The 23206-nt window shown below is 56.5% G+C and overlaps 10 protein-coding genes across 10 annotated transcripts; 5 read left to right on the top strand and 5 right to left on the bottom strand.

Annotated features, from left to right (window-relative positions):
* Window positions 1-576: 576 nt before the first annotated feature.
* On the top strand, window positions 577-1951 carry VTJ04DRAFT_879 (uncharacterized protein; the record flags this gene model as incomplete). The annotated part of the gene is made up of 2 exons (XM_069367264.1): window positions 577-729; window positions 794-1951. The coding sequence occupies 2 exons, from the start codon at window positions 577-579 to the stop codon at window positions 1949-1951; spliced, it is 1311 nt and encodes a 436-aa protein (XP_069223488.1).
* A 486-nt stretch (window positions 1952-2437) lies between these two features.
* VTJ04DRAFT_880 (uncharacterized protein) lies at window positions 2438-5137 on the bottom strand (the record flags this gene model as incomplete). Its single annotated transcript, XM_069367276.1, has 7 exons — window positions 2438-2816; window positions 2890-3524; window positions 3580-3744; window positions 3797-3935; window positions 3990-4266; window positions 4317-4579; window positions 4638-5137. 7 exons carry the CDS (start codon window positions 5135-5137, stop codon window positions 2438-2440), a joined length of 2358 nt encoding a protein of 785 aa, XP_069223489.1.
* A 1202-nt stretch (window positions 5138-6339) lies between these two features.
* VTJ04DRAFT_881 (uncharacterized protein) lies at window positions 6340-7899 on the top strand (the record flags this gene model as incomplete). Its single annotated transcript, XM_069367287.1, has 2 exons — window positions 6340-6394; window positions 6446-7899. 2 exons carry the CDS (start codon window positions 6340-6342, stop codon window positions 7897-7899), a joined length of 1509 nt encoding a protein of 502 aa, XP_069223490.1.
* A 598-nt stretch (window positions 7900-8497) lies between these two features.
* On the top strand, window positions 8498-8916 carry VTJ04DRAFT_882 (uncharacterized protein; the record flags this gene model as incomplete). The annotated part of the gene is made up of 2 exons (XM_069367298.1): window positions 8498-8572; window positions 8620-8916. The coding sequence occupies 2 exons, from the start codon at window positions 8498-8500 to the stop codon at window positions 8914-8916; spliced, it is 372 nt and encodes a 123-aa protein (XP_069223491.1).
* Window position 8917: 1 nt separating this feature from the next.
* Window positions 8918-10056, bottom strand: VTJ04DRAFT_883 (uncharacterized protein; the record flags this gene model as incomplete). The annotated part of the gene is made up of 4 exons (XM_069367309.1): window positions 8918-9055; window positions 9114-9607; window positions 9693-9805; window positions 9896-10056. 4 exons carry the CDS (start codon window positions 10054-10056, stop codon window positions 8918-8920), a joined length of 906 nt encoding a protein of 301 aa, XP_069223492.1.
* A 1585-nt stretch (window positions 10057-11641) lies between these two features.
* On the bottom strand, window positions 11642-13118 carry VTJ04DRAFT_884 (uncharacterized protein; the record flags this gene model as incomplete). Its single annotated transcript, XM_069367320.1, has 5 exons — window positions 11642-11783; window positions 11851-12512; window positions 12578-12714; window positions 12774-12828; window positions 12897-13118. The coding sequence occupies 5 exons, from the start codon at window positions 13116-13118 to the stop codon at window positions 11642-11644; spliced, it is 1218 nt and encodes a 405-aa protein (XP_069223493.1).
* Window positions 13119-15476: 2358 nt separating this feature from the next.
* Window positions 15477-17345, bottom strand: VTJ04DRAFT_885 (uncharacterized protein; the record flags this gene model as incomplete). The annotated part of the gene is made up of 2 exons (XM_069367331.1): window positions 15477-17023; window positions 17093-17345. 2 exons carry the CDS (start codon window positions 17343-17345, stop codon window positions 15477-15479), a joined length of 1800 nt encoding a protein of 599 aa, XP_069223494.1.
* A 496-nt stretch (window positions 17346-17841) lies between these two features.
* VTJ04DRAFT_886 (uncharacterized protein) lies at window positions 17842-19388 on the top strand (the record flags this gene model as incomplete). Its single annotated transcript, XM_069367342.1, has 2 exons — window positions 17842-19065; window positions 19125-19388. 2 exons carry the CDS (start codon window positions 17842-17844, stop codon window positions 19386-19388), a joined length of 1488 nt encoding a protein of 495 aa, XP_069223495.1.
* Window positions 19389-19578: 190 nt separating this feature from the next.
* Window positions 19579-20862, bottom strand: VTJ04DRAFT_887 (uncharacterized protein; the record flags this gene model as incomplete). Its single annotated transcript, XM_069367353.1, has 2 exons — window positions 19579-20541; window positions 20602-20862. 2 exons carry the CDS (start codon window positions 20860-20862, stop codon window positions 19579-19581), a joined length of 1224 nt encoding a protein of 407 aa, XP_069223496.1.
* Window positions 20863-21466: 604 nt separating this feature from the next.
* VTJ04DRAFT_888 (uncharacterized protein) lies at window positions 21467-23050 on the top strand (the record flags this gene model as incomplete). The annotated part of the gene is made up of 4 exons (XM_069367364.1): window positions 21467-21489; window positions 21896-22284; window positions 22342-22453; window positions 22513-23050. The coding sequence occupies 4 exons, from the start codon at window positions 21467-21469 to the stop codon at window positions 23048-23050; spliced, it is 1062 nt and encodes a 353-aa protein (XP_069223497.1).
* Between the last annotated feature and the right edge of the window lie 156 nt (window positions 23051-23206).

Here is a 23206-nt window from a genome sequence, read left to right on the forward strand (position 1 = left end):
AGTGATGATCTGTTTAGAGTTAATAACCTAGTCCCGGCCCGAGACTCGGGCCCTTTTCCCGGAACTCGGGTGGGGATCAGCCGGAACAACGTCTCATCACCCACCGTTGCGATATTCCCAGAATACCCACGGTTCCATTGAATCGGGCATAGGCCCCGTAAGGGCCGCGGTTGACCCTCCGGCTCTCCGCTTCGATTCGGGGGCTGCAGCGGTACGGTGGTAGGCAAAGAAGCAGCGATGGGTCCTAAGCGGCCGGGTGATTTAGCCTGTATTTCCCAGAGAGCCTGTTCGCTCCGTGGTTGCCGTCTTGTCCACATCGACAGATGCCAAATTGTCCGTGGTACTACTTCCGTGTGCGTGGAGGACGGGTTCCTGCGTCGTACGCCGTCTCGGTAAGTTGAGGATAGAATATATGATGGTGGCCCGGTGTCTGGCTCACTCCGGTGAGTTTGTGGTTGGACTCAGAGGCTTTCCAGGAGTCTCCATTGTCGCTCAACCGTCCTCTCCAGGTGCTGCTGCTGCTGCTACCGCCGCTGCCCCTGCTGCTACCGCCGCTGCCCTCGTGGTACGCTCGCCATGTCTCGCTCGGGCTTTGGTCTTCGCCGGCTTCTCAGCCTCGCGCTGAGCGCCACCTTCGTCTCCATCGCGACATGCCGCGAGCACTGGGTGCCCATCTGGGCATCGATGCCACAGCAGGTTGAGCCGTACAACCTGCCTGAAGCCCCTTATGTGAGTTTCCAAGGTGAACAAGCAAATCCACTTACCTGGCAACCAGCTGACCGCTCCATCATAGAACGGCACCAGCGCCGTCTTCGAAGACACCACCATCCGGCAAACGGTCTACCTGACCCAAGACGCCACTACCATCCGGGTGCAGTTCAGCAACGCTTTCGGCGGCTCCGACCTGCCCATCACCGCAGCGACCATCGCCCTTCCGGCCAACGGCACTGCCGGCTCCTCCTCCATCCGCCAGGACACGGTGCGGCACCTCACCTTCTCCGGCTCACCCTCCTTCCGCGTCCCCAACGGCGCCCTCGTCGTCTCCGACCCCATCCGCTTCCCCGTCAAGGCTCAAACCAGCGTCACCATCACCGTCTACCTCGCCTCAGGCCAGCAGGGCCACGCCATCACGGGCCACCCGGGCAGCCGGACCAGCTCCTGGTTGGCGCGCGGCAACCTGGTGGCCGCCTCGGACCTGAGCAAGTCCGACTCAGTCCAGCGCATCGATAAGTGGTTCCTCATCTCGGCGATCCAAGCCTGGCTCCCCTCTCACCACAACGCCCTCGCCATCATCGGCGACAGCATCACCGACGGCCGTGGGTCCACCACCAACGGCAACGACCGCTGGCCCGACCAGCTCCTCGCTCGTCTGCGCAAGGCCACCGGCCGCGACGCCTCCCTCCTCAAGTCCCTGGCCGTCATGAACATGGCGGCGGGCGGAAACCGGGTGTTGGCTGACGGCCTGGGCCCCAACGCGCTCGGCCGCATCGAGCGTGACGTGCTCGCTCACCCCAACGTGCGCTATGCGTTTGTCTTTGAAGGTGTGAACGACCTCGGCACCGCCGATCCGACCGACGAGGCCCAGACTGCTGTCGGCGACCGTCTCATCCTCGCTTATGAACAGATTATTACCCGCCTGCACGCGGCTGGTATCGCGGTCTTCGGAGCGACCATTACGCCCATGTCTGGACCTGGACAAGTATACGGCGAGCCGGCGCGGGAGACGCAGAGGCAGAGGGTCAACAAGTGGATTAGGACGAGCGGGAGGTTCGACGCGGTCATCGACTTTGATAAGGCGGTCAGGGATCCGAAGAACGGCACGATGCTGAGGCCCGAGTATGACACGGGTGACTATTTGCATCTGAATCCCACGGGATATAAGGCGATGGCAGATGCGGTTGATTTGTCACTGTTCAAGAAGTTCGAAGACGGAGTGAGCGCCATGGTCTAAGGCGACAGAAGAGGAAAGGAAAGGCGGAATAAAGTGTGGAATAAGAAATAATGCAGTCACATAAAACATATGCAATTGATCGGTGGTGTGCTTGCCCTAACGAGCGGTGTGAGGCGCGAGGCCGATGCGTGAGGCGTCCAGGGAGTAGGGTTTGACCCAGTTCGTGCGTTAACGGCACTCCTCTTATATATGGGTACACACATGGAAAGCTGCACCTGCAAGTTGTGCCTCACATCTTCGATGTCCAGTCAGCCAGTCCAGGAAGAGCATGTCAGGTAGAAGAGTGTTCTGGAAGTGAGGCGAGACATCAATGCCTCCTTGATAACACCAACGCCCAACCGGCCACGTGTGGACGCCAACTAGAGACGCGACTGCAGCACAAACAGCCCTTTCGCTCACCATTACGTACATTGGATGGATATAAACCCCTCCTCAGGACCCCAACTAAACCGAGCACCAATCCCATGGTCTTGATCATCCCCCGTGTTACATCCAGAGCCGTGCTGTACCATCTGCTCCTGCACTCACGATCCAGGGTTCCCTTGGGTGCCAGTCAATATCCAACACTCCCAGCTTACTGACCACCTTGTGTCCCTTGAGCATCTTGACCGGCACAATTGTAGGGTTCTCAAGCTGGTCATTCGGCACTTTGCCGTGGAAAATCTGTAGACTTCCGTCATCACTGCAGTCTGCAAACAACGGAAAGCCTCCCTTGTGGTACTTGACCTGCCGGATGGCTTCACCGTGGAACCGCATCGTCTTGTACGGCCTGTTGGAGAGATCCAGGTCATGCCACAACAGACGTTTGTCATAGCTGCCCACAATGAGATTGTCACCACCAGGATGAATATCGAATGATGAGATCCTGTCATCTTCGGTCAGTTTACCAGCCTTCGGGCATAAAAGGGCACTAATAGGCAGAAGGACCGATGACGTACCATTTAGCCCCAGGCTGCACAATCTTTACAAGCTCGAGCTTTTGGAGATCGTAGCAGCGAATCGTGCGTTGAGTGGCCACAAAGAAGAGCGGGCGCAGAGGATGGAAGGCAGCAGTCTGAGCTAAGCCCGCCAACTTGCGGAAAGGGATCTGAGTCAGATGCTTCGACAGCGTGTGAATGGCTACGGAGCTCCGTTGCCCGCGAGGCGAGACTGTCGCGAAGTGGTCGCCTCTCCTGTGCCAATTGATCACCTTAACAGCAGATCTGACAGTGATCTTGATCAGGACGCCTTCGTCTTCAAGCTTTGTGCCCGGCCTTGACCACTTCGCCGGCGGCTCTTTGCCAATGGGGAGCGTCTGTTGCTGTCCGTTGGCTGCGTATCCAAAGCCTGCTGCTAAGATGTCTCTACTGGCCTGGTCAAGGGCTGGTGTGACGCTGGCATGTGCTGGGACCATGAGGAAGATGTCTTCACCCGCAGCCGCAGCTAAAATGAAGGCGTCCTTGGTTGGCCTCCAGCGGACTGTGTTGACGGCCTCTTCACTGCTCAACTTGACGGACCATACTTGGCGGCCTGTCAAAAGTTCCCAGACGCGCACAGTACCATCATCACCTCCCGTAGCAAGCGCAATGCCAGTCTGCTAATGTTAGGAAACGTACGTCACAAGGAATTGGATATCAGCGTTCGCTTACTGGATCGATCGCAACGCTCCGTACGCGCCCTTCGTGACCCCGGAAAATTGTCTGGACAACCGTAGGGAAGGGCTTAAGCTCAGACGGCGAGGGGAGTTTGGGGAGGAGCGAGTTAGGATCAATGTTGAGCCTGTTCTTGCGCACACGAGGTGCCAGATAAAGGTCCTAAATGATCGAGTTAGCGGACATCAAGGGGATGGACTCGTGGTCTACGTACCATGCACCTCTCAAACCTCTCCTTGACAAAGTCACCCCACGCTGGGACCTTGCGCAAGGCATCATACTTTGTTGGGAGATAGTCCTTTTCCCTCTCCTCGGGGTCCTGCTTCTCCCACTCTTCCCGCTCCTCCTTGGTGCTATCAAGCTGTCAGCATCAAGAAATCAGCAACGGGTCTGTGCAAAAGACGTACGGAAGATATTCTTCTGGTGGATTGTATGAAAGGTCATAACCCGGGGGCGGGAGTTTTGGAGCGGGAATGTGCATCGGATTCGGGGGTCGTGGTTCTTCATTTTGCCATAGATCGAAGTATTGCTCCTCCTGTTCTTCCAGTTCCCTCTCACGCTCCTCTGGGGGCTTGTATGGCAGAATTCTCCCTTCGCGGATGGCGCGAACGAGTTTCATGATCTGCTTGGCCTCATTCTTGGAGGGGATGAAACGACGCTTGGGTTCCGGGGCCGCGCTGAGAGCTGTTCAGGGTCAGCATCGACTCCTCGTGCGGGGGCCATGTCGCACTTACGCATCTTCTCCTCGACCGAGGTGAACCACTCGACGGTATCCGGGTATGGATCCTCGACATCCTCAGGTAGCAGACCCATCTGGACGCGGCGGACCAGTTCCAACTCCTCCTTGGTAAGGTTAAGCGGGTTTCCGGTGTTGATATCCGTCAAGCCGGTCCATCCCTCTGGCACTTCGATGCTGTCGAGCAGGCTTTGCAGTGCATCGCCCGTGGCCGGGCGCATGATCTTCTTGCCATTGATGTCGTAGCCGATATGCGGATAGCTGGATTTGCCATTGTCAGATAAGTTGGAGAGCCAATACATGGGATGGGAATTCCTACCTGTCGTAGAAGCTCAGAGGGATGTTGCCAATGGTGTTGACGGGCTCATTGTAGTCGGTGTCGTCTGAGTCGTAAACAGGGTCGATCTCTGGATAGACGTATCGCACCCCGCCATAAGCGTCTTTCTCGATCCTGTAATTCCTCTCCTCCTCGACTTCCTCCTTCTTGGGCTTCGGGTCCACGCCGGGCTCTGTGATTTCAAGTTCCTCCTGCTGCTTGGCGAGTTTGTCCATTTCGTCCTCATGCTCGGCATCTGACGGGATCTCGTCGCTTGAGAAGCCTGCATCGTCACTCTCCTCCTCTTCATTATCATCCGTATCCTCGGTCTCCTCACTCCCACTCTCGTCCTCCTCATCCTCGTCTTCCGAAGCAATGTAGTCGTCGTCGTCGGACTCGCTCTGGGACAAAACGCCGTCGAAAAGACCGTTTGCCAGTTCATTGTCAGACCCAGAGTCCGAGTCGACCTGTTTACGCTTCTTTTCGGTTAATTTCGAGCCCATTGTGGTGGTATATGGTGGGTAAAGGTGGTGACTACTGGCGGCTGTCGCAACACTTGCACAGGCAGTTGGAGATCCATTGCATTGGACTTTTTTTCTGCCAGACATCCTGGGGATGTAAAATTTAAGTGGGGCGATATCCTCTCCGCCTTCTGGATTTAGATTAGGCTGCTGCACCCGGACCACCTCCAAGTCGTGGGGCAGACGGAGGAGTTGAGCTCGGAGACTTTTTGTTCTTGATCCCCATCTGCGTGCCCATACCTACATGATCACGTTTCCTCCCCAAGCCAGCCGAACGTTCAACTCTTCTAGCTCGTTCCATTGGAAGCTGACATTTCCTCCAGAGGCGGGCCAGACTGAGAGAAAGAGAGGTTCTATCTGGAGGTATCCTCTTCGAGCCATCTGCTGAACATGGGCCTCATTGTAGACAGAGGACTGAAGCAATGACGGCGAGGCCAGCAATGGCATATGAGTGCAAACTCGCATCAGGTACCTGTGTTAGACCTGACAAAGAACCCTTTCTCAACTCACTCAAGATAACAGCATATTTGTGCATGGGAGGAAGTCCCATGGCATGGCGTAACTCTCGGACAAGATCTGGAATATGCCCTTCCGCCTCAAGTATTAGTAATCCAGCCAACAACAGGAGTGCCTCAAGACCCTTGCTTCTCGTTGCATCCATCTCTCACCGTAAGGCTGCAAGGGACGCGTGTCAGCGGGTGGTGCTCAGCTGAATCGACGAGGACTTACGGCTGGCGGCAACATCCGGCACTTCATATTGCATACCTTGGGTCTCCGCTCTCTGTATCTGAGCAACCTAAAGTCGACAGACGCTCACTTTCTGCGTATCTTGTGTCTGCCCAAGGCCCTGGTCTGCCTGAGGCCCTGGTCTGGAGGGCCTGATCAACGATTCTTGTGAGATGCAGCATGTTCATGCCGCCCCCAACCCCAAGGCCATCCAACAACCTTTCCCTCCTTGCGCGTCTGACATCATCTGACGTGTCCTGATCCTGTCCTCAACTCCAAAGTCTATCTTGTCTCACCTCTCATATCTTCCCCATCACCATTTGGTAGTAATCAGATCGTCAGTGGGGATCGCGCGCTGTCCCAAACCTTGGGATCATAACTATCTTTCTCACTTAGAAAATCACTTGCGATTGATTGAGCAGACGTCAAGGGTTGGTAACAGTTACACACTTTCGAAGATGGATGGCAAGAAAACAACAGAACAGCCCAAACGCCGGGCGTGCGATGAGTGTCGTATGTACTCCCCCTAGTTTGTTAAAACAGCGTCCCCTGACCAATGCATAGGAGGTCGAAAGTTGGCTTGCTCCAAGGAACTGGACGGGTGCTCCCGCTGTCAGCGAGAGGGCGTTAAATGCGTTTACTCGCCTCAGAAACGAATGGGTCGGCCGAGGAAGCATCGTCCAGCCGAGCCGATGGCATCAGGAGAGACATCACAGGAGGCATCACAGCCTCAGAAACCTCTTCCTCAGCCGCCCTCGCTGCCGCCAGTCGAGGCAGCCCCGACAGCGTCGATGACCATTCCTGATCCGCAATCCATCATCTTCCCCGACTTCAATTTCGATAGTGCGTTTGGCATGGACTTGGACCTCTCATTCCTCGACATGAGCAGCAGCGACATGAACTTTTTGGACATGGTCGATCCCAACTCCCAATTCATTCCCTTCACACCACAAGCCAACCTCGAGCTACCGGAACAGCTACAGCAAAAACAGCCACAAACTGACCAGCAACGACCTTCACCCCCAACAAGCCAAAATCCCCGGGGTCATCCTCCAGGTTTCTGGCCCCTACGCAACTATACGGAAATCAACTTTGACGAGCCTGCCGATGACATTCCAACACCCTTGCCCAACCTTGACCTCATCAACGAAGATCTCGCCCAGATCATGTCTTTTGATTTGGCGGAGTCACTTCCGAGTCTCTCCCCGCCATCATCTTCAGAAACCGGTTGCTCCCCTAGCTCCGACACCTCAGCCCAGACCGAACCAGCCGCCTCCTTCAGTACTACTTCTACTCCGACCACCACCACTACCACCACATGCGCCTGCCCCACCAACCTCCAACAATCCCTCACCACCCTCCAACCCCTCCCCTCCACCATCCCCGCCGCCATCTTCACCACCCGCCGCGCCACCCGCGCCGCGTACGAGGCCGTCCTTTGCCCCGTCTGCTCCGACCCGCCCTTCAGCCTGCACAGCCCGTCCCTCACGTTCCAGTCCGTCCAAACCATGCTGATGCTGGGCGCGCTCCTCCCCTCCCTCTCGGCCGCGTACACCCGGCTCTTGGAGCTCGTCGACCAAACCGCCTCCGCGGCGGACGCGGCGCGGAAAAAACTCCGCTTCAGCCTGACCGACTACGGCGGGGTGTGGGGTTGGATGGCGCAGGGCAAGGCGGCGATGAAATGCGGAGGCGGGGTGAACCGGTTGGAAGGGGCGTTGATGGAGCCCATGACCTGGCGGCTGGTGGTGCGGGCCATGTTGAAGATGGATGTGTACGGGGTTGGGGAGTGGGGTGAGGAAGGGAAAGGGCAGTTGGGGTTGAAGGAGCTGGCGAGGATGGTGGAGGGGAGGGCGAAGGTGTGGCATGAGAGGCTTGATGTGTTAGTGAATGCTGGGGTGATTGAGCGGCCGAGGGATTATAGACCCCCTTCGGAGTTGGAGGAGCAAGAGGACAAGCCGCCGTGCATGCGGATCATTGAGGCTGCGAAGAAGTCGGTGGAGGGTTTGGTGATTCCTTGAGGGTTCTGGGAGCAACGGTTCCGTCGGTAATGGAAGGCGACGAGAGTGGGAACTTGTGCTGAGTCGAACTCAAAGGGCAACTGCGCGAAGGACAAGAACCTGAGGAATTCTCTGTCAAGAACGGTAGTAGAACGGATCACTTTGCATGTTAAATTTTGACCTGCACTAACAGATGGTACTTCTGGACTTCCCGCCGCACTCCTTCCATTCTCCTTGTCACAACAAGGCTTCTGCCTGGTGATGCTGTCCGTCCACTGACCAGTGGCCAGGAAACCAACCTCTCCAGCTGGAAGAAGGACAACTTTGGACTTCCTCTCTCAATGAATGGGGAAAGAGAGCGACCTGCATTCTGGTCTTCGCTCATATCGAGTTCAACCTAGGTAATAGCAGCAGTAGACAACACCAAACAAGGTCAAATCAAGGCTGCCACAGAACACCGAGGCTTCGAGTTATTCGGACATCTATCATTGCAACACAAACTTAAAACAAACCAACATCTCCCTCCGTTTTGAATCCAACTGAGCATAAAACCCAAACTTAGCCACCAATCCACAAACGCCGCACAAAACAGTCCAAGTTCCACGCTCATCAACCTGAAATGGCCCCTCTGTTTCGCGCATTGGTGCAGTCCACTCTGCGCCCTGGTTTTTTACAGAGTACACACCACGGACAGGTACCACCGTGTCGTGGAGAGCAAACAAAAACTTCAAAATGATATAGATGGATAGCCCCAATCCCCCTCCTCCGATAACGACCTCTTCCACGCCATGCGACTTGTCTTCGCTCTCTCTCTACCACTTTCACCCTTCCCCTCTTTCTCACTCTCGCTCTCACCCTCTTCGTATCAGCCAAAACACACCCGCGCATTCCGAACCAGGAGCCCATATCATAAGTCTGTTTAGTTTCTTTTTCGTCTGCGTCTTGTTACTGCATCGTACCTCGTGGCAACCTAGCCGCTTCCAAGCCAGCCCCTTCCGCCCATTACCTTCTCAACCAACCAAAATGACTCTTGGCTAGCTTAGTAGACCTTCTTCTTCTCATCGACGCTCAACTGGCCAGGGCCGCTGTTGACCAGAAGCAGTAGACCACCAACGATGGACAGGATCTGGAAGAAGTCGTACTTGGCGAAGTCCTTGTGAGGATGGTGCTCGTGGAGCTATACAAGATGAAACATCAGTCGTTGCTCTCATCTGCGAAGCGGGAAGGAAACTCACCGTCCAGAAGTTGTTCACCAGAACGTTAAACACGCTGAGAATCACCACCAGCAGCGTAGCGCTGAACTTGGCCTTGAACCCGACCACAACCATGACGCAGGCAATGAAGCCAATCGCGCTCACAATGATGCGCCACAGCGACCACTGACCCGAGAAGACAAAGCCGACGAACAGGAAGATCAGCAGCACGCGGCCAGCCAGCTGGAAGTACATCTTGCGGTCCTTCTCCTCGATCTGCGGCAGGCCAGCGAAAGCCTTGGTCTTGCGCACCCACGAGTCGGAGAGCACCATCAGCAGGCCACCCATGACAGACAGGTTGCGCAGGAAGAAGTTGAGGTCAAAGATGAGACCGTAGCCAAGCGCTTGGGTGATGACCACGCCCATGAGACCGGCGACGGCATATTCGCTGTGCTTGCGGATGATGACGAGGACGGAGCAGATGATCATGGCAATGACGTTGGAGATGAGGAAGAGGTGGGTAATGCCCGAGGGGACTGGTGTGGGGAGTCCGGGTTAGCTGAAACTGCAAGGGAGAGAGAGCGAGAGCCGGAAATGTGTTTGGAAAACAGGGGAACGTACTGTGCCGGTAGTCGCGCAGGTACAGCAGCTGGTCGCTCCATTGTGTTACTATTCTGAGGGCGTCCTCAATGAAGGTGACGACAATCAGGAAGCGGCCAATGGCGGGAAGATAGCTGTTGTAGGGAAACGCGACACGTTAGCCGTTGGTGGTTCTGTCTTGCGGCACTTCTCTCCCTGAAAAAGGAGGGGCAAGGGGAACGCACGGCCTGATGGGCTCGCTGATGGTATCGAGCAAGTCCTCGATCTTGCTAGTCTGCTGGCGGATGGCGTCCAGAGGGCTCTGCTCGGTCCTGTCGTCGACGGTAGCACCGAACGGCGGCGGCGCGGCCATGCCGTAGCTACCCGGGCCTCGGAGTTGGGCCATGGCTGAGATCGGTTGTGCGGAGGATTCGGCGGTAGAACGACGCGAGGAATCGGGAAGCGGACAGACCAGCTGGTTCAATTGGGTGCGCAATGGGGTGGTTCGGCGGTCGAGGAAGCCGGAAGAGCTGGTCTCGAGGTTCGAAAGGGAGACTGTCGATGCAGCCGGGCAAGCCCGAAGCTTAAGATGGAAAGGGAGGGATTCGACCGGAGAATAAAATAAAAAGAAGACGGAGCGGGGTCGCTCCAGTCGAGTCTCAACTAGCTGGTTGTGGCCGTGGAGTTGGCGACGGGAAAGGAGAGGGACGAAGTCGGGCCTGTGTTACGGAGAATTTGAAGCTTAGACGTTGTCGGCTCTGGCCCGTGAGTTGTTGTCGATGTGTCCTTTCGCAGGCCGAGTCCACAGACGATCGTCTCGTGCTGGGGCGGGGCGGTACCTGCTGCTGCACCGTTACTTGGATTTGTGTGCAATGATTGGCTGGAATCTTGGTAGCTCACTAACAGCGGCTACCAAGGGGCGACCGGGCCTGAACCAAGTGGAGCTCTAGAAGGGCAGCTGCGGTCGGTTGCAGCGGAGCCATGTTTCACCTTCTCTTTTACGTTTGGCGAACCTTTGTTAGCATTCTTACCCATCCCAGTAACCCGACAGCGCGGGAGAGAGGGCGAACAAGAAACGAACAGCGCGGCCCGGATGATCTGTGATCGGCTGTTTGGACTCACGGGACCACGGTGGCACATCACCGTGTGGTGGTATTTTCCTGTTCGCGTTCAGGTCTTGTTTAGTTATTTTTACACCCGGCTCGCTCAATCCTCCATTCCGATCATGATGACCCCTCCAAGATATGGTCCCGACACAACACAGTCATGCAGATACCGCGGGACAAAGCAGTCAGCTCTCAGCCACATCGAACACACAAACCACACGCTGAGCACCAGTGCCCAAGGTGCTGTGATGTAAGCAATGGATGTGAGCTGACCTTTGTGTCAAATCCAAGCAACTCGACACACCAAGGCCGATCTAAGCCAGAGAAATTCATTGATACGGCTGCTCATGTTTGCCCGTCGAAAGAAACGCAAATCACTAAGTAGTCTGAAAGAAACGGTTGAACACGTGGCTTTCGGATCTACCCTCTCCTTGTTAACTATGCATAGTACTTGAACAGAGGCTAAGGTACGGTACCTTACTTACGTCGCGCTTGTGGTTCGGGTAAACTGCTCAGCAAGAGCACATGGTGGTCTCTTCAGCTGGCTGAATAAGGTATGGTCCAAGGGATAAGCGGGGAAATGGTTGGACATGTCCCATGGCGGTGCAAACAGCAGAATCGTGTATATCAAGATTCAAGATGACAATAAAGAGTTAAAACAAACGCTCCCAAGATGTACCGAAACCCATACCTATATACCCAACCAGGTATCCCACCTCGAGGTATCCAACCATTCCATGCTTTATCCAATCCTCCTCTCATTCATACCTGTACACTCTTATCCCACACGTCGAAAACGAGTTTTGAGAGTATGACGGGGAATCACAAAAAATAAGACAATAGAAAACAGGTGGGGAAAGGGAATCACCGAACAAATCTTGCAGTCTAAGCCTTCGACCTCTGTGCCTCCACATCATCTCCTTTTTCCGCAATATAGCCCGGCGGCTGAACCGTCTGAACCGCTGGCTCGGCCGGCAACTCTGCCACTGCCGGGGTCCGGGCCACTCCCGGAGAGGACAGCGGAGACCTATTAACACATCCACCGTCAGTCGTCTTGCACTCTACATCACCCAGGAAAGGGAGAGAAAACTCACGAATACTCTGTCGGCTGCTTCCCAGGCGAACCAGGGTAATACGCCGGTGGCGTGCCCGGAGCGGCGTACCCGGACGGGAGGGTCGGCGCCGGCGAATGAGGCGAGTAGAAGCCCGACTGCGTCGTTGGGGACAAGTTACCGTGTTGGTACTCGGACGGAGGATACCCGGGGGATCCGGCCGGGCCGTCGGGATAGCGCGCCTCAACCATGGGCGACTGTGCCGACGCACCACCACCGCCGGCGCCGAGAACCACGGATTTGCGGTAGGCCTTGTCGAACCCGCCCCGCCGTCCGCAGAGGTACAAGAGCGCGCCAGCGAGGATGAGGACCGCAGCACCGCCGATTGCGATGCCGGCGATTGCGCCCGCGCTGAGGTTGTTGGATGAGCTTCCGCTGTCTGCAGGGGCGGCATCGGGACTTGAGGACGGGCCAGGGATGGAATCGGTCGGGCCCGCTGTCGGCCGCGGCGTCTCGCTAGGCCATGGCTCGCCGGGAGCTAGCTGGAAGGTGGTGTTTTTGGCATACTCGATCTGCTTGGCCAGGGTGTGGGTTGAGTTGGGGTTGATGACGCCGATCATGTAGTAGTCGACGCAGGATCCAGGGGCGGCGCAGTAGAAGAAGATGGGCTCGGTGTCATTAACACGGACGGTGTAGGACGGCGGCTGTTGTGGATGGGGTTAGATCATCTTGCGGACGGTAAGTGGTCGCCCTTTCGTTGGTTGCTCACATCATTGGAAACCACCTGAGGATGGAATTCGCCCGTGTAGAAGCCCTGCTTGCCAATGTTGGCCAACTCATACGGGATGCACGGCCAGCCGAACTCAGCCCTTGCGACGCGATGCCCACCAGGGTAGAAAGCGAATTCTACGCTCTGTCAGTCCCCTGTCACACTGGTAAAGAATAATAGAGTGTACAAGACTCACTGATGATATCGCCAACATTGGCCTTTGCCTCGGACGGAGTGAAGAGATGGCCTTGCTGTTACCACATATCAGTCATCGCTGTTCCCTAGTCACAGAATCCCATCCAGAGAACCATCCACGTACCGCTCCAACAGCAATTGTTATTGTTGCGGGCCCAGACGCCGAAGATGTCGTCGCCGTCGCCGTTTCGGAAGAAGACTCCTCCGTAGCGGTCGCCACGATAGTGGGCAACGCTGGCTCCTTGCTCGTATGTATGTCTACCCCTTTGGTCGTATCTTGGGCCGCGGCTATACCCGCAAGCCCGGCGGCTACAAGCAAGCCGTCGAATACCCGCCTAGTCAGCATGGTGTTTGCGGGTCGTGGTTGGAGCTTGATCCTCGTTGACGATTTCGGGATATTGTCGTCGTAGTCGTTGGCCGCCCACGCTAGGTCAAGGTCGCATCAAGACGAGAGCGCGGGTCTAACGTCAACTTCCTTGCGTCGGGTAATGGGGAAGTGGGAAGAAAGACAAAGGACGCGAAAGGACGGAAGGCCGCGCTTATGGGTATCAATGTTGAGATGGGAGGGGTGCAAAGGGGGTGTAGATTACCCAGCCTTCGGTTGACCGCGAGATATGTAAGTGAGGTGCAGGACAAGGAACAGAGTCAACTCCGGCCTTGCCCAGCCACCGGAATCACGCACACACAAGTCCTCAGCGGCCCCCAGAAACACCACTTCCTGGTTGAGGCAGGGCAAGAGAAGAACAAAGGGTTTACCAGATCACAACCCAACGGGAACAGGGCTGGCGGGCAGCTTGGGTTTTTACGAACAACACAAATGGCGGCGCCAACGAGATGGGCAACCATTACGCTAGTGTACGGCAGTATTATCATGCTTCCCTCGTGGAAACGAGACAAAGCTGCGGCCTCAGCTGGCCCACGGGCATGCCGGGAAACAGACCGCCTTGACCGGGGGGTGGTTCCGCCAACACACCTCGAGGGTGACGCCTGTTTGTGGGGATTCCGAAGGGGCGGCTCCGACAAAGAGAGCGCAGCCAGCAAGGATTTCTTGGGAATAAAGACGCGGCAGACACAAGGGTATGCGGATGCTTAGCCTCACCATGTACTACTATAGGTATGATGCGATCCCGCTCTGAGGAAGACGCAACGGCAATACTCTGTACAACAGGCAAAGCTCCTCCCCCAAGTTTTCCGAACGTCCAGTCGGGAACCTTGACCTGGCTCAGTGATGAGAGATCGGGTGTTGCCTAGCTTGGTAGAGCTCCCCGAACACCATGAAGATGGGAGGGACGGGAGAGCGATGTGGCTGCATAAGGCTGGGCGGTTGACAGCAACAGCCAGTCTGGCACTGCCAGGAAGGACCCCATTTCTCCTCTGCATTCCGGACGAGACATCCAGTTGGCCAGTTAGTCGGCTCAATGCCACACTCCCGTCACAAACCTGCCATGTTGGATGTTGTACATCGCCAAAGAGCGGGAAAGACGACAACCAGGTTGTCTTTGACCTGGCCAAAGACATGTTGTGTAACCATCCAACGACACGGCGTTCTCCAGTCAAACACCGCCGCTACATTGCCCAGGTGGGGGAAACGACCCGACGCCACAGGACCGCAGACGGAACATAAGCCAAAGATGGGCTGTGGTGGGAATACTGTGTATATAATTAGGGCAGCTATGCGAGGCTCACTCATCAATAGATGTATCGTGGTGATGTTGGCTCAAGCTGAGCCGGCCTGTCTTACAACTTGGCCTATTTATGTGCGGAGTATTCCGGTCACCAGCCGGCCTGATCGGACGACCTTGGTGACCAGAACACCGGACCAAGAAAGTAAAAACAGTGCGATGCATCATTGACTCGAGCATGACAGGCTCTAATAACCAAGCCGAAGCTCACGACATCCGGCATACCTCCCACGGTAGTTAGTCTAAGTGACTCAGAAAATGCCAAGGCGTTGATGAGGCCCAATGACAGGCAGTTTTTAGACGGAGCGATGCAGGGAAATGGGATTGTGTACTTCGTCCTTGGTTGTCAAAATCCAAGAGGCCGAAAAAAGGAAATCCACAGCACCGCCGTCGTCCCCTTGAGTGTACTCAAGTATCCATACTCTGTATGGTGTAGTTACATGGATACAAATTCCGTATCTTCGGATCATGGTCACAGGTCCAAGCAGGAGGGCTGGCTTCTTCGCTGTGCTGTCTCTCCGCGCGACACTACTGTGTACGTCGATCAGCCGAAATGATGTGAACCCTGGGGCCCAACCCGTGGGGCCCTGTTTATTTGTTTTGGTTTTCGGGTTGGTGTTGGTTGATCCTCTGGCCTTGTTGGATGCGTGGGTGGGCGAGTGCCGAGCCAGGGCTACGCTGTCCCCTGTCACCGTACAGACCAAAACCACTAACACCCAATAGTGAGCTATCCCATGGCGGTGGATTCTTCTTGCAGGAGCTGAGTCCCCACTGTGGATGCGCTCACACGTAAAGTTGTCGGTCAAACGGCCAACTGACCGACGGATTCCTGCACTGCATGAGCCACGATGAGCCACCTGGCCAGCAAGGCGCGAGTGCTGACATGAGCAAAGAGGATGAAGATCTTGAACTTGTCAAATCAGCAAAACGAACAACTGGGTATATTGCATACGTACATCCGATACATCTCCAACTCCTTCCTGACCATTCCCTACTTATCCTACAGGCCTGACTCCAGGCCTTCACTGCGTTTTGGCCTTCTCCTTCTTCCCAAGCCATGTCTTGGGCAGGATGTCGGCTTGTATCAACAGCCTGGTAAGGCACCACAGGTAGCAGAGCCCAAAGCCAGCAGCACCGACGCCGACGTTGGCCACGGTCCAGAGATCAGGTTTGTCAGGCGGCGGCCTGACGGTTTGCACCAAAACGTGCCAGAAGGCCATAACCAAGTAAAACCCGCCGTGGATGAACAGAGTTGCCCATTGTGCCCAGGTGTTGCCGCCGTCGTGGAAGTAGAGGCTCAGCGAAGTAGGGGGGAGGCCGAGGAGATAGGCCCAGAGGAGGGCGAGCACGGCGTAGGGCATTGACAAATCGACGCGCCGGAGGAGGGGGAACATAGTCCAGCAGCCAAGGATGTTTGCAAACCCAACCCAAGCACGGGTGGTCTTGTTCAAACCGTGGCTCCCAGCGAGAAGGAGAGTCATAGGCATGAGAGGCAGCAGAACGCTTTTCTCGTGGACCTGGTAGCTGAACAGGAAGAAGCCCCATGCTGTGGCGGCAAAGGCTAGGGGGAGCAGGTCCTTGCGCGGCCGCAGGAACAGGACCAGGTTAGGTGGGATGATAGATACCAGCGTGGCGAGGAGAGCAGCGCGCTGCAGCAAAGCGGCGGGATACTTCTTGAGCTTGATCAAGACGTTCAGGGCGCACCAGAAGTTGGCGACTTTGTCCTCGAATAAACCGCGCGCGAACGGGAAAATGCGGTGGATCATCTGAACCAGCTGCTCCACCACTGGGTAGTAGGGGCCCTCCGTGTCCAGATAGTCAGCAAGCCAGGGGAACAAAGGTAGCGGAGGGCGAGGACCGTCAATGTCGGGAAGCGCGTCGATGCCGCGGCTCGCATCCACAAGAGCACCCACAACCAGCGGCAGAACGAGAAGGGCGAAGGAAGCCACAGTGATGGTGGTAATGGCGGCGAGGTGCGGAAGCTTCAGTCGTGGAAACAAGCAGCTCCCCAAAAGGTAGGCGAAGACCGAGAAGGCATAGTAGAGGGCCATCTGTTTGAAGCCAAGGGCGGCGACGAAGAAGACGGCGGCCCAGAGATCACGGCCAGCGAGCATGCTCGACATGCTTGCCACAACGAAGCCCAGCATGACTGTATTGTACTGGAAGTGGACATGATCGATCAAGATGGTGGCAGGTTGCATAAGGATGGCGATGAGAGCGAGCGAGGCGGACCAGGTTGCAACACCGCTCAGCCGGCTGTAGCGGCGCACAAAGATGACGACGGCGGGGATGTAGGTCAGATATTCGGACACAACGACGGTGGCTCTCATGAATATCTTGAGCGTAGGGTCGTGGGAGCCGCGCGACGAGAAGAGGGCGAACCATTCGGGGTTGATGAGGGCACCGATCTTGCCGCAGATCCAGCTGTGGTATGCCGTGAGAGGGGGGTAGTCCAGGCCCCACCATTGCAGGTCGTGGAAGTACCATTGCGAGATGGGGAGTTGGGTCGTGATCTCCATCCAATGCCGTTGGGCCTCGTAGTCACCGAACATGGGCGGTTTCTGGAAGCCTGTTGAGGTCAGCATCGATTGCGTTGGACGGGATGTTACTGTTGGGATTGACAGAAGCTCAGACATACCGGAGTAGCCCCAGAGGCCGGCAGCCCAGCGGAACAAGCCCACTGCCATCAGGATCAGGGGCAACAGCTCCCATTGAGAGACAGAGCCGCGGGCAGGCCAGAGCAGCGAGGCCAGGGGAAAGGTCGGCACGCGGGCCATGGTCTCGACGGGACCAAAGCTGGTGACGGGACCGAAGCTGCCAGATGCCATGGCGGTTTGCTTGGCCTTCCGCCGTGGTTTGTGGGGAGACGGTGACGGCGACGGCCTAGCCATTGTCACGGTGGAATTGAATTGGCAGGAGACGAGGACCGCATCGATTGCTTAGGGGGGTGTCGTCGACGATGAAGGGTCGAGGTCGAGGCACGAGGATGCAACAAGAATGCAATTGTCAACTTTTTGGTGTTTTGGGAATCGGAGATCTGGCCAAGAACAGGGGTCGATGCCCATTGACAGGGGTGCTCAACGAGACCCACTTGGCGCTTTGGGCGGGGCTAGTCTGCTGCCAGCTGCCCGGACGGTGATGTCACTGCCCTGACTGTGTCAGGCACTCACTCGAGGCTGGGGTTTCATCCCCTCATCTTGGTCGGCATGCTGGGTCTTCATGACACCTCATCCTGGCCTTCTCGTCGTGAAACCCACAAGGCTGAAGGGAGCTCACTTCAGGTGACTGTAGAATAAGCGGGAAAATATAAACACAAAGTCAATTGCACCAACTAAACAACCAGACAGAAAAGAAGTCCAACAAAAGCCCCGAGTGGCCTGAACAACAATGCCATATCCCTTTGTGCTTCCGACGACTTCGTCCTTCTCCTTTTCATCCTCTTTCACTTGCGACTCTCACCCCTCGCTACCTCTCCAAGCGAGTACACACCGCGGCGTCGTACGCGACACTCTCAAGAAACACAAACGCCTCCCTCCCGCCTCCCAAGCCCCCAATCTTCCCAACGTTATCTCAGCCTTACAAACCTATATCCCCTACCTCCTGACTGTCGAAACCGGCTTGTCTGGCAACAACAACACTGACGCCGCATCTGTCACGGTCGCCCAAACCTCCCAGCCGCAAATAGAATGGCGTCCAACCCTGGCCAGCAACCTCTTCCCGGGCCTGGACCCTCCGCGGGTCAAAATCAGCTCCCTCCACCATGAGGTCCTCTTCACCCTTTCCTGCCTCGCCAACACCCATACCCTCCTAGCCCGTTCAACATTGCAACCCCTCTACCTCACCAACACCGCCCCGGTCGGCACCACCGCCCGCCAGACCGCCATAACAACCGCAACCCGCCATCTCCTCGACGCGGCCTCCATCTACGACTATCTCACCACCCGTTCTCCATCACCCTCATCATCATCCGGATCACCGCCACCACTACCATGCCTAGACTTATCCCCGGCGACGCTCTCAGCGCAGCGCTCCCTCGCCCTGGCCGAAGCAACCCTCCTCGCCGTGCTCAAAGACGACCCCTACCCAGCCATCGCTAACCAGCTCCGAAACAAGCATGACACAGAGTGGATGTACAAGGCTCCCGACGTGCCGCGGGTCAGGGCGCATCTGTTTGCGCGGCTCTGCTTGGCGGCGGGGGAACATGCGGCGCAAGCTGCTGCGCTGCTGGCCAGCGCAGGAGGGAGCAGCAGTAGCGGTGGAGGAAGTTCGGCTGCGGAGTTGGTCAAGTACGCCAACGACCTGCGGCGCGCGAGCCGGGCGAGGGCGTGTAGGTTCTTTGGGGTTGATGCGGAGTTGGGAGGGGAGACGGGGACGGGGATTGCGTGGTTGCGAGCGGGGTTGAAGGAGCTGGGTGTTGAGTCCGGTACGAGTGACAGTGACGGGAAGACGGGGAAGTTGAGTGGGTTGAAAGGTTTGAAGAAGGAGTGGAGCGAGAGGAGGGAGGATAAGAAGGTGGAAAGAGGCCTGGATTGGGGCGCCGACGGTGGTAGATTGGAAGAGACGAGGGTTATTGAGATGTTGGAGGCAAAGTGGGTGAAGCAGAATGATACGGTGAGTAATCACAGTCTTAGACTGGGTTGATGGGTCGGATATCTAACGGCAACGGTCAGATCCTCACACAACCGATACCCCCTATTGGGCCACTACTCGCACAGATGCCCACGGGCCGCGAAATCCATACCATCAAGCCGTATCAACCGCCTGTCTTGGAGCCTGATGTTCTCGAGGCGATGAGAGCGGCACCGCCCAATCAGCTGGAGGAAGGTGGCGCTGGTGGGAGCTCTGATGAGGACACAGCCGTTGGTTCTAGTGCACCGGGAGGGTTTTCAGGAAGGTCAGGAGAATACAGGACAGATTCGCCGGGATATTACTGAGAAGACCGGTCCTTTTAGGTCAGGAAAGTCTGGCGATAGGAATGATAAGTCGATTTTTGACGTCTACAATGGATGTTCAACCCAATATTTGGTGTACCATTTAGACCCGAAACGCCCGTATGCGCCATGTGTCCGCACTCTCTCCAGAGATTATGATAGATACATACTGCCAATCCCGTTATACCTCCCACTACTCATCGTCGTCATCATCAGCGATGACCCTCCGCCTACGACCCCTCGAGGTTGGGCCCTCCTCCTCACCACCATCAGGCTCGGCAGTCCTCTGCCGCTTCGCGCGCGGGCGCTCGTCCTCCTCCTCATCATCCAAGATCTCCTCCTCTTCCGACTCCGAGGCCTCTGCCTCCTCGCTTTCCTCGTCGCTATCCACGAGGAACCCATCATCCATGTCATAGTTATCAGCCCTGCGACGACCGCTGGGCAGGTCGTCGTCCGAGTCGTATTCTGGACGACGGCGCTTGGGTTTCGTTCCACCCGGCGCACCGCGCTTGCGACCCGCAGCGGCGCCGACTCCGCGCCTGGATTCCAGGTCGCCGACCGAGAGCGCACCGCCCCTGTACCGGCTTCCGCCATCGGCGCGCGCGGCGGCGGTCTCGCGACGGCGTTGCATCTTTGCGCGCTCCTTCTCGGCTAATTCGGCCTGCTTCTTAGCCAACTCCGGGTCCTCGGTGGTGGCGATGATCATCTCGTGGCCACGGTCCTTCTTGGCGTCTGCGAGGTTCGCCATAAGGCGCTCCAAGGCGTGATCTTGGAGTTCCTTGTTGGGGCGGACGGTATATTGTTCGGTCAAGTGGCCGACGATGAGAAGGGAGTTGGTGGTGAGATGGGCAGCGGCAACGTAGTAGTGCGCGTCCTGAACTTCTCTGTACGGCTTGTCGCGCGGGGGCGCAAGGGGTTTGGATTGGATTTCGTAGTGGTCGTCGCCAATGGCGAGGGTGACGGAGCCGTCGCTCCAGCGGAAGATGTTGGCGTTGCTCTTGAGACGGCCGGTTTCTGGGTCGCGACGGCACATGATGGTCGGGATGGGGTTGTCGCGGCGCGCATTCTCAAGATCCCATTTGCTCGGTTGCCACTCGTCGGGCTTGTATTCCATGGGGTTGAACTTGATGAAGTCGGGAATGCGGAGCGAGTGAAGCTAGGGGCACGTGTCAGCATGATCGGCCCCAATTGGGACGTAGCGATGGTGTCGGCTTACGCTGCCGTCGGTGGAACGAGGAGTGCGATGACGATAGAGAGGCACGTCAGTGACCAACTTCTCGCGGAACTCCTTAGGCTCCGTGCTCTCTTCGCGTCGCCGGCCATCATCCTCGTCCTCGTCCTTCTCTGATTCGGCCTCGCGCTCGCTCACTGCCTTCTCGGATTTCTCGGATGGGGACAACACGGTATCGTCGTCATCTCCGAAGAGATCGTCACCTCCCTCATCCTGAATATCGATGGGTTCCTCGGAGTCGGACATGGTGAACGTTGTGATGGTTGGGTCGGGCTGTGGGGATGGGTGAAGAAATTTGTGGATGTGGAAGATGGAGAAAGTAGAGAGCAATTAAGCTTGCTCGAAGTTTTATCTTGGATTGATGTGAGCGTGTGGCTCGACCAAATAGGAGATTCGAGGATGCGATGCTATTGTTGAAACTTGAATTAAGCCTGCGCGGCTCAAACAATAGGCTGCGGCTGGGCGATTAGATAACCACCGCGTTTGTCGCCAAGCGCCATTGACCGAGCTCCTACTGAGTCAGCCAATGATAAAGATCCAAGAGGATCCCAAGCCCGGGGTCCTCCCTTGTCTTATCGATAAGCACCCAGCACCCGGCCCGGTGGGCCCTGGGCCTGAAACGGTGGGGCGCGCCTCTCCTGCCCAAGCATTCAGGAGGTCTGATCCAGGACCAATCCGTCACTTACTTCTACCCAGGAGTCGGTGTATTCAAGAGACACGAGGCCGGTCATCTCTCTGAGATCCGACGGGAATCGGGCGCGTTTTGGACGAATAATTGGGCATTTGGTTTCTTTATTCCTCTTCATCATCTCATCATCCTTGACCTCCCTCCTGTCCTCGGGGACCTACCATGTCCAACCTGTTCTCCGGAATGTGAGTCTGGCACCGTCTGTCCCGTCCTTCCAAGATCCCCCCGCAGTCCCGTCGCCATCCGATGTTTGTACCCAACCCGACATAGGCACAACCCATCCCGAAGTCGGCTGTTTGTTTCCTGTCGAGCTGCGTGTGTAAGAGTTAAGCAGCGACCTCTGAGGCACACAACAAATATCATGTTTGCCTCCTGCTAGCCAACGCTCACACGCTTGCTCTCGCTTACCACTCACACTCCATCTCATGCTTTGGGAGCCATCGTTGTACCTCAGAGACGAACCCCACCAACCAACGCCCCCCTCTGCTGTCTGACATGCAGCATCCCAAGACATGCGCCCTCAGAGCCTCCCCGTTTTCAAACTGGCACGCACATGATACTGTATTTCCGCCTTGTTAACCACTGAAACAGCAACGCCCGTTTCCGCGGCCAGAAGGGTACCAACTCACCCGGGCCCAGCTCCCCGAGTCCAGAACAACAACAGGCCAAGGCCCAAGCTCAGCAGGCTCCGCCGCCAGCCGCCCCATCTCCGAGCCAAGGGACCCAGTCTCCCTCTTCAAACCTACCAGTGAAGCTCCCGCCACTCCCTACTTCCCCATCACTTGCTGAGACCATGGGCATGGACCAGAACACCGGCATCATGGCTTCACCCGAAGAAGTCCTCGCCTCATACCACCTGCCGCCTGTCAAGCCGCTCTGGCTCAACGCCAATTATGCCAAGCACATCGTCAAGGGCAACTTCTTGACCCTGAGCGCGAAGCCCAAGACGGTTGAACTAGGAGAGTGGATTGCGCATCAAGGTACGTTGTTCCTGGTTGGAGAGTTTGGGAGGCAGGGCTGATAAGTGATCTCCGCAGTGGTCGAACATTGGAGGATACTCGTCACCTACATCCGGTTGGTGCACGACAAGGAGGAAGATGGCACCTCCATTTGCAATTCGAAGCGGTGCCCGAAGATGTCTGCTGGAAGGTAGGTTGAAACATGGTATTTTCAATCTGTTGTCCACCGCACCACTAACGCTCACTAAGCAACCACTCCTTTACCTGGCTCAACTCGCGGTACCAACCCGTTGAGATTCCCGCCTATGAATACCTCACCCTCGTCCAACGATACATCAACGGCAAGATCGACGACACCACCATCTTCCCCACCGATCCTTCCGGGGTGTCGTACGCCGACAACCCTGCCTTCTGCACCCCTCTGCCGGAGTCTGGCCCGGATTGGATCGGCAAGCGCAGCGGCTTCCCGCAAAACTTCATGGAGACTTGCCAGACCATCTTCCGCCAAATGTTCCGCGTCTATGCCCATCTCTACTGGTCGCACTTTGAGGACATGTTCTGCCTCAACCTCGAGAAGGCGATGAACTCATGCTTCAGTCACTTTGTCCTGACGGCCACTACTCTCAATCTGCTCAAGAAGTCGGATTTGGAACCCATGCAGCCGCTGATTGATCTTTGGGCGGCCCTTGGGACGTTCCCACAGGGATCCAAGGCGTATGAGATTGCTAACCTCGCGGTTGGGAATTTCCTCATTCAGAAGGCTGGAGGTCCGCCGCCCCAGAATTGATAGGGGTTGTCGGGTGGAGGTCGATGAGCGTTGAGAGATGAAGGATATGTTGCGGCAAGCAAGCGAGTTTTGTAGCATGCCCAGGTTGCATTGGAAATCATTGGCAGAGGCAACAGGCTTGGGATAGGAGAGTATACCCAGCGGTCTTCATCAAAT

This window comes from Mycothermus thermophilus (genome assembly GCF_041956435.1).
Source record: "Mycothermus thermophilus strain CBS 625.91 unplaced genomic scaffold VTJ04scaffold_1, whole genome shotgun sequence".
Classification (NCBI taxonomy): Eukaryota; Fungi; Ascomycota; class Sordariomycetes; order Sordariales; family Chaetomiaceae; genus Mycothermus; species Mycothermus thermophilus.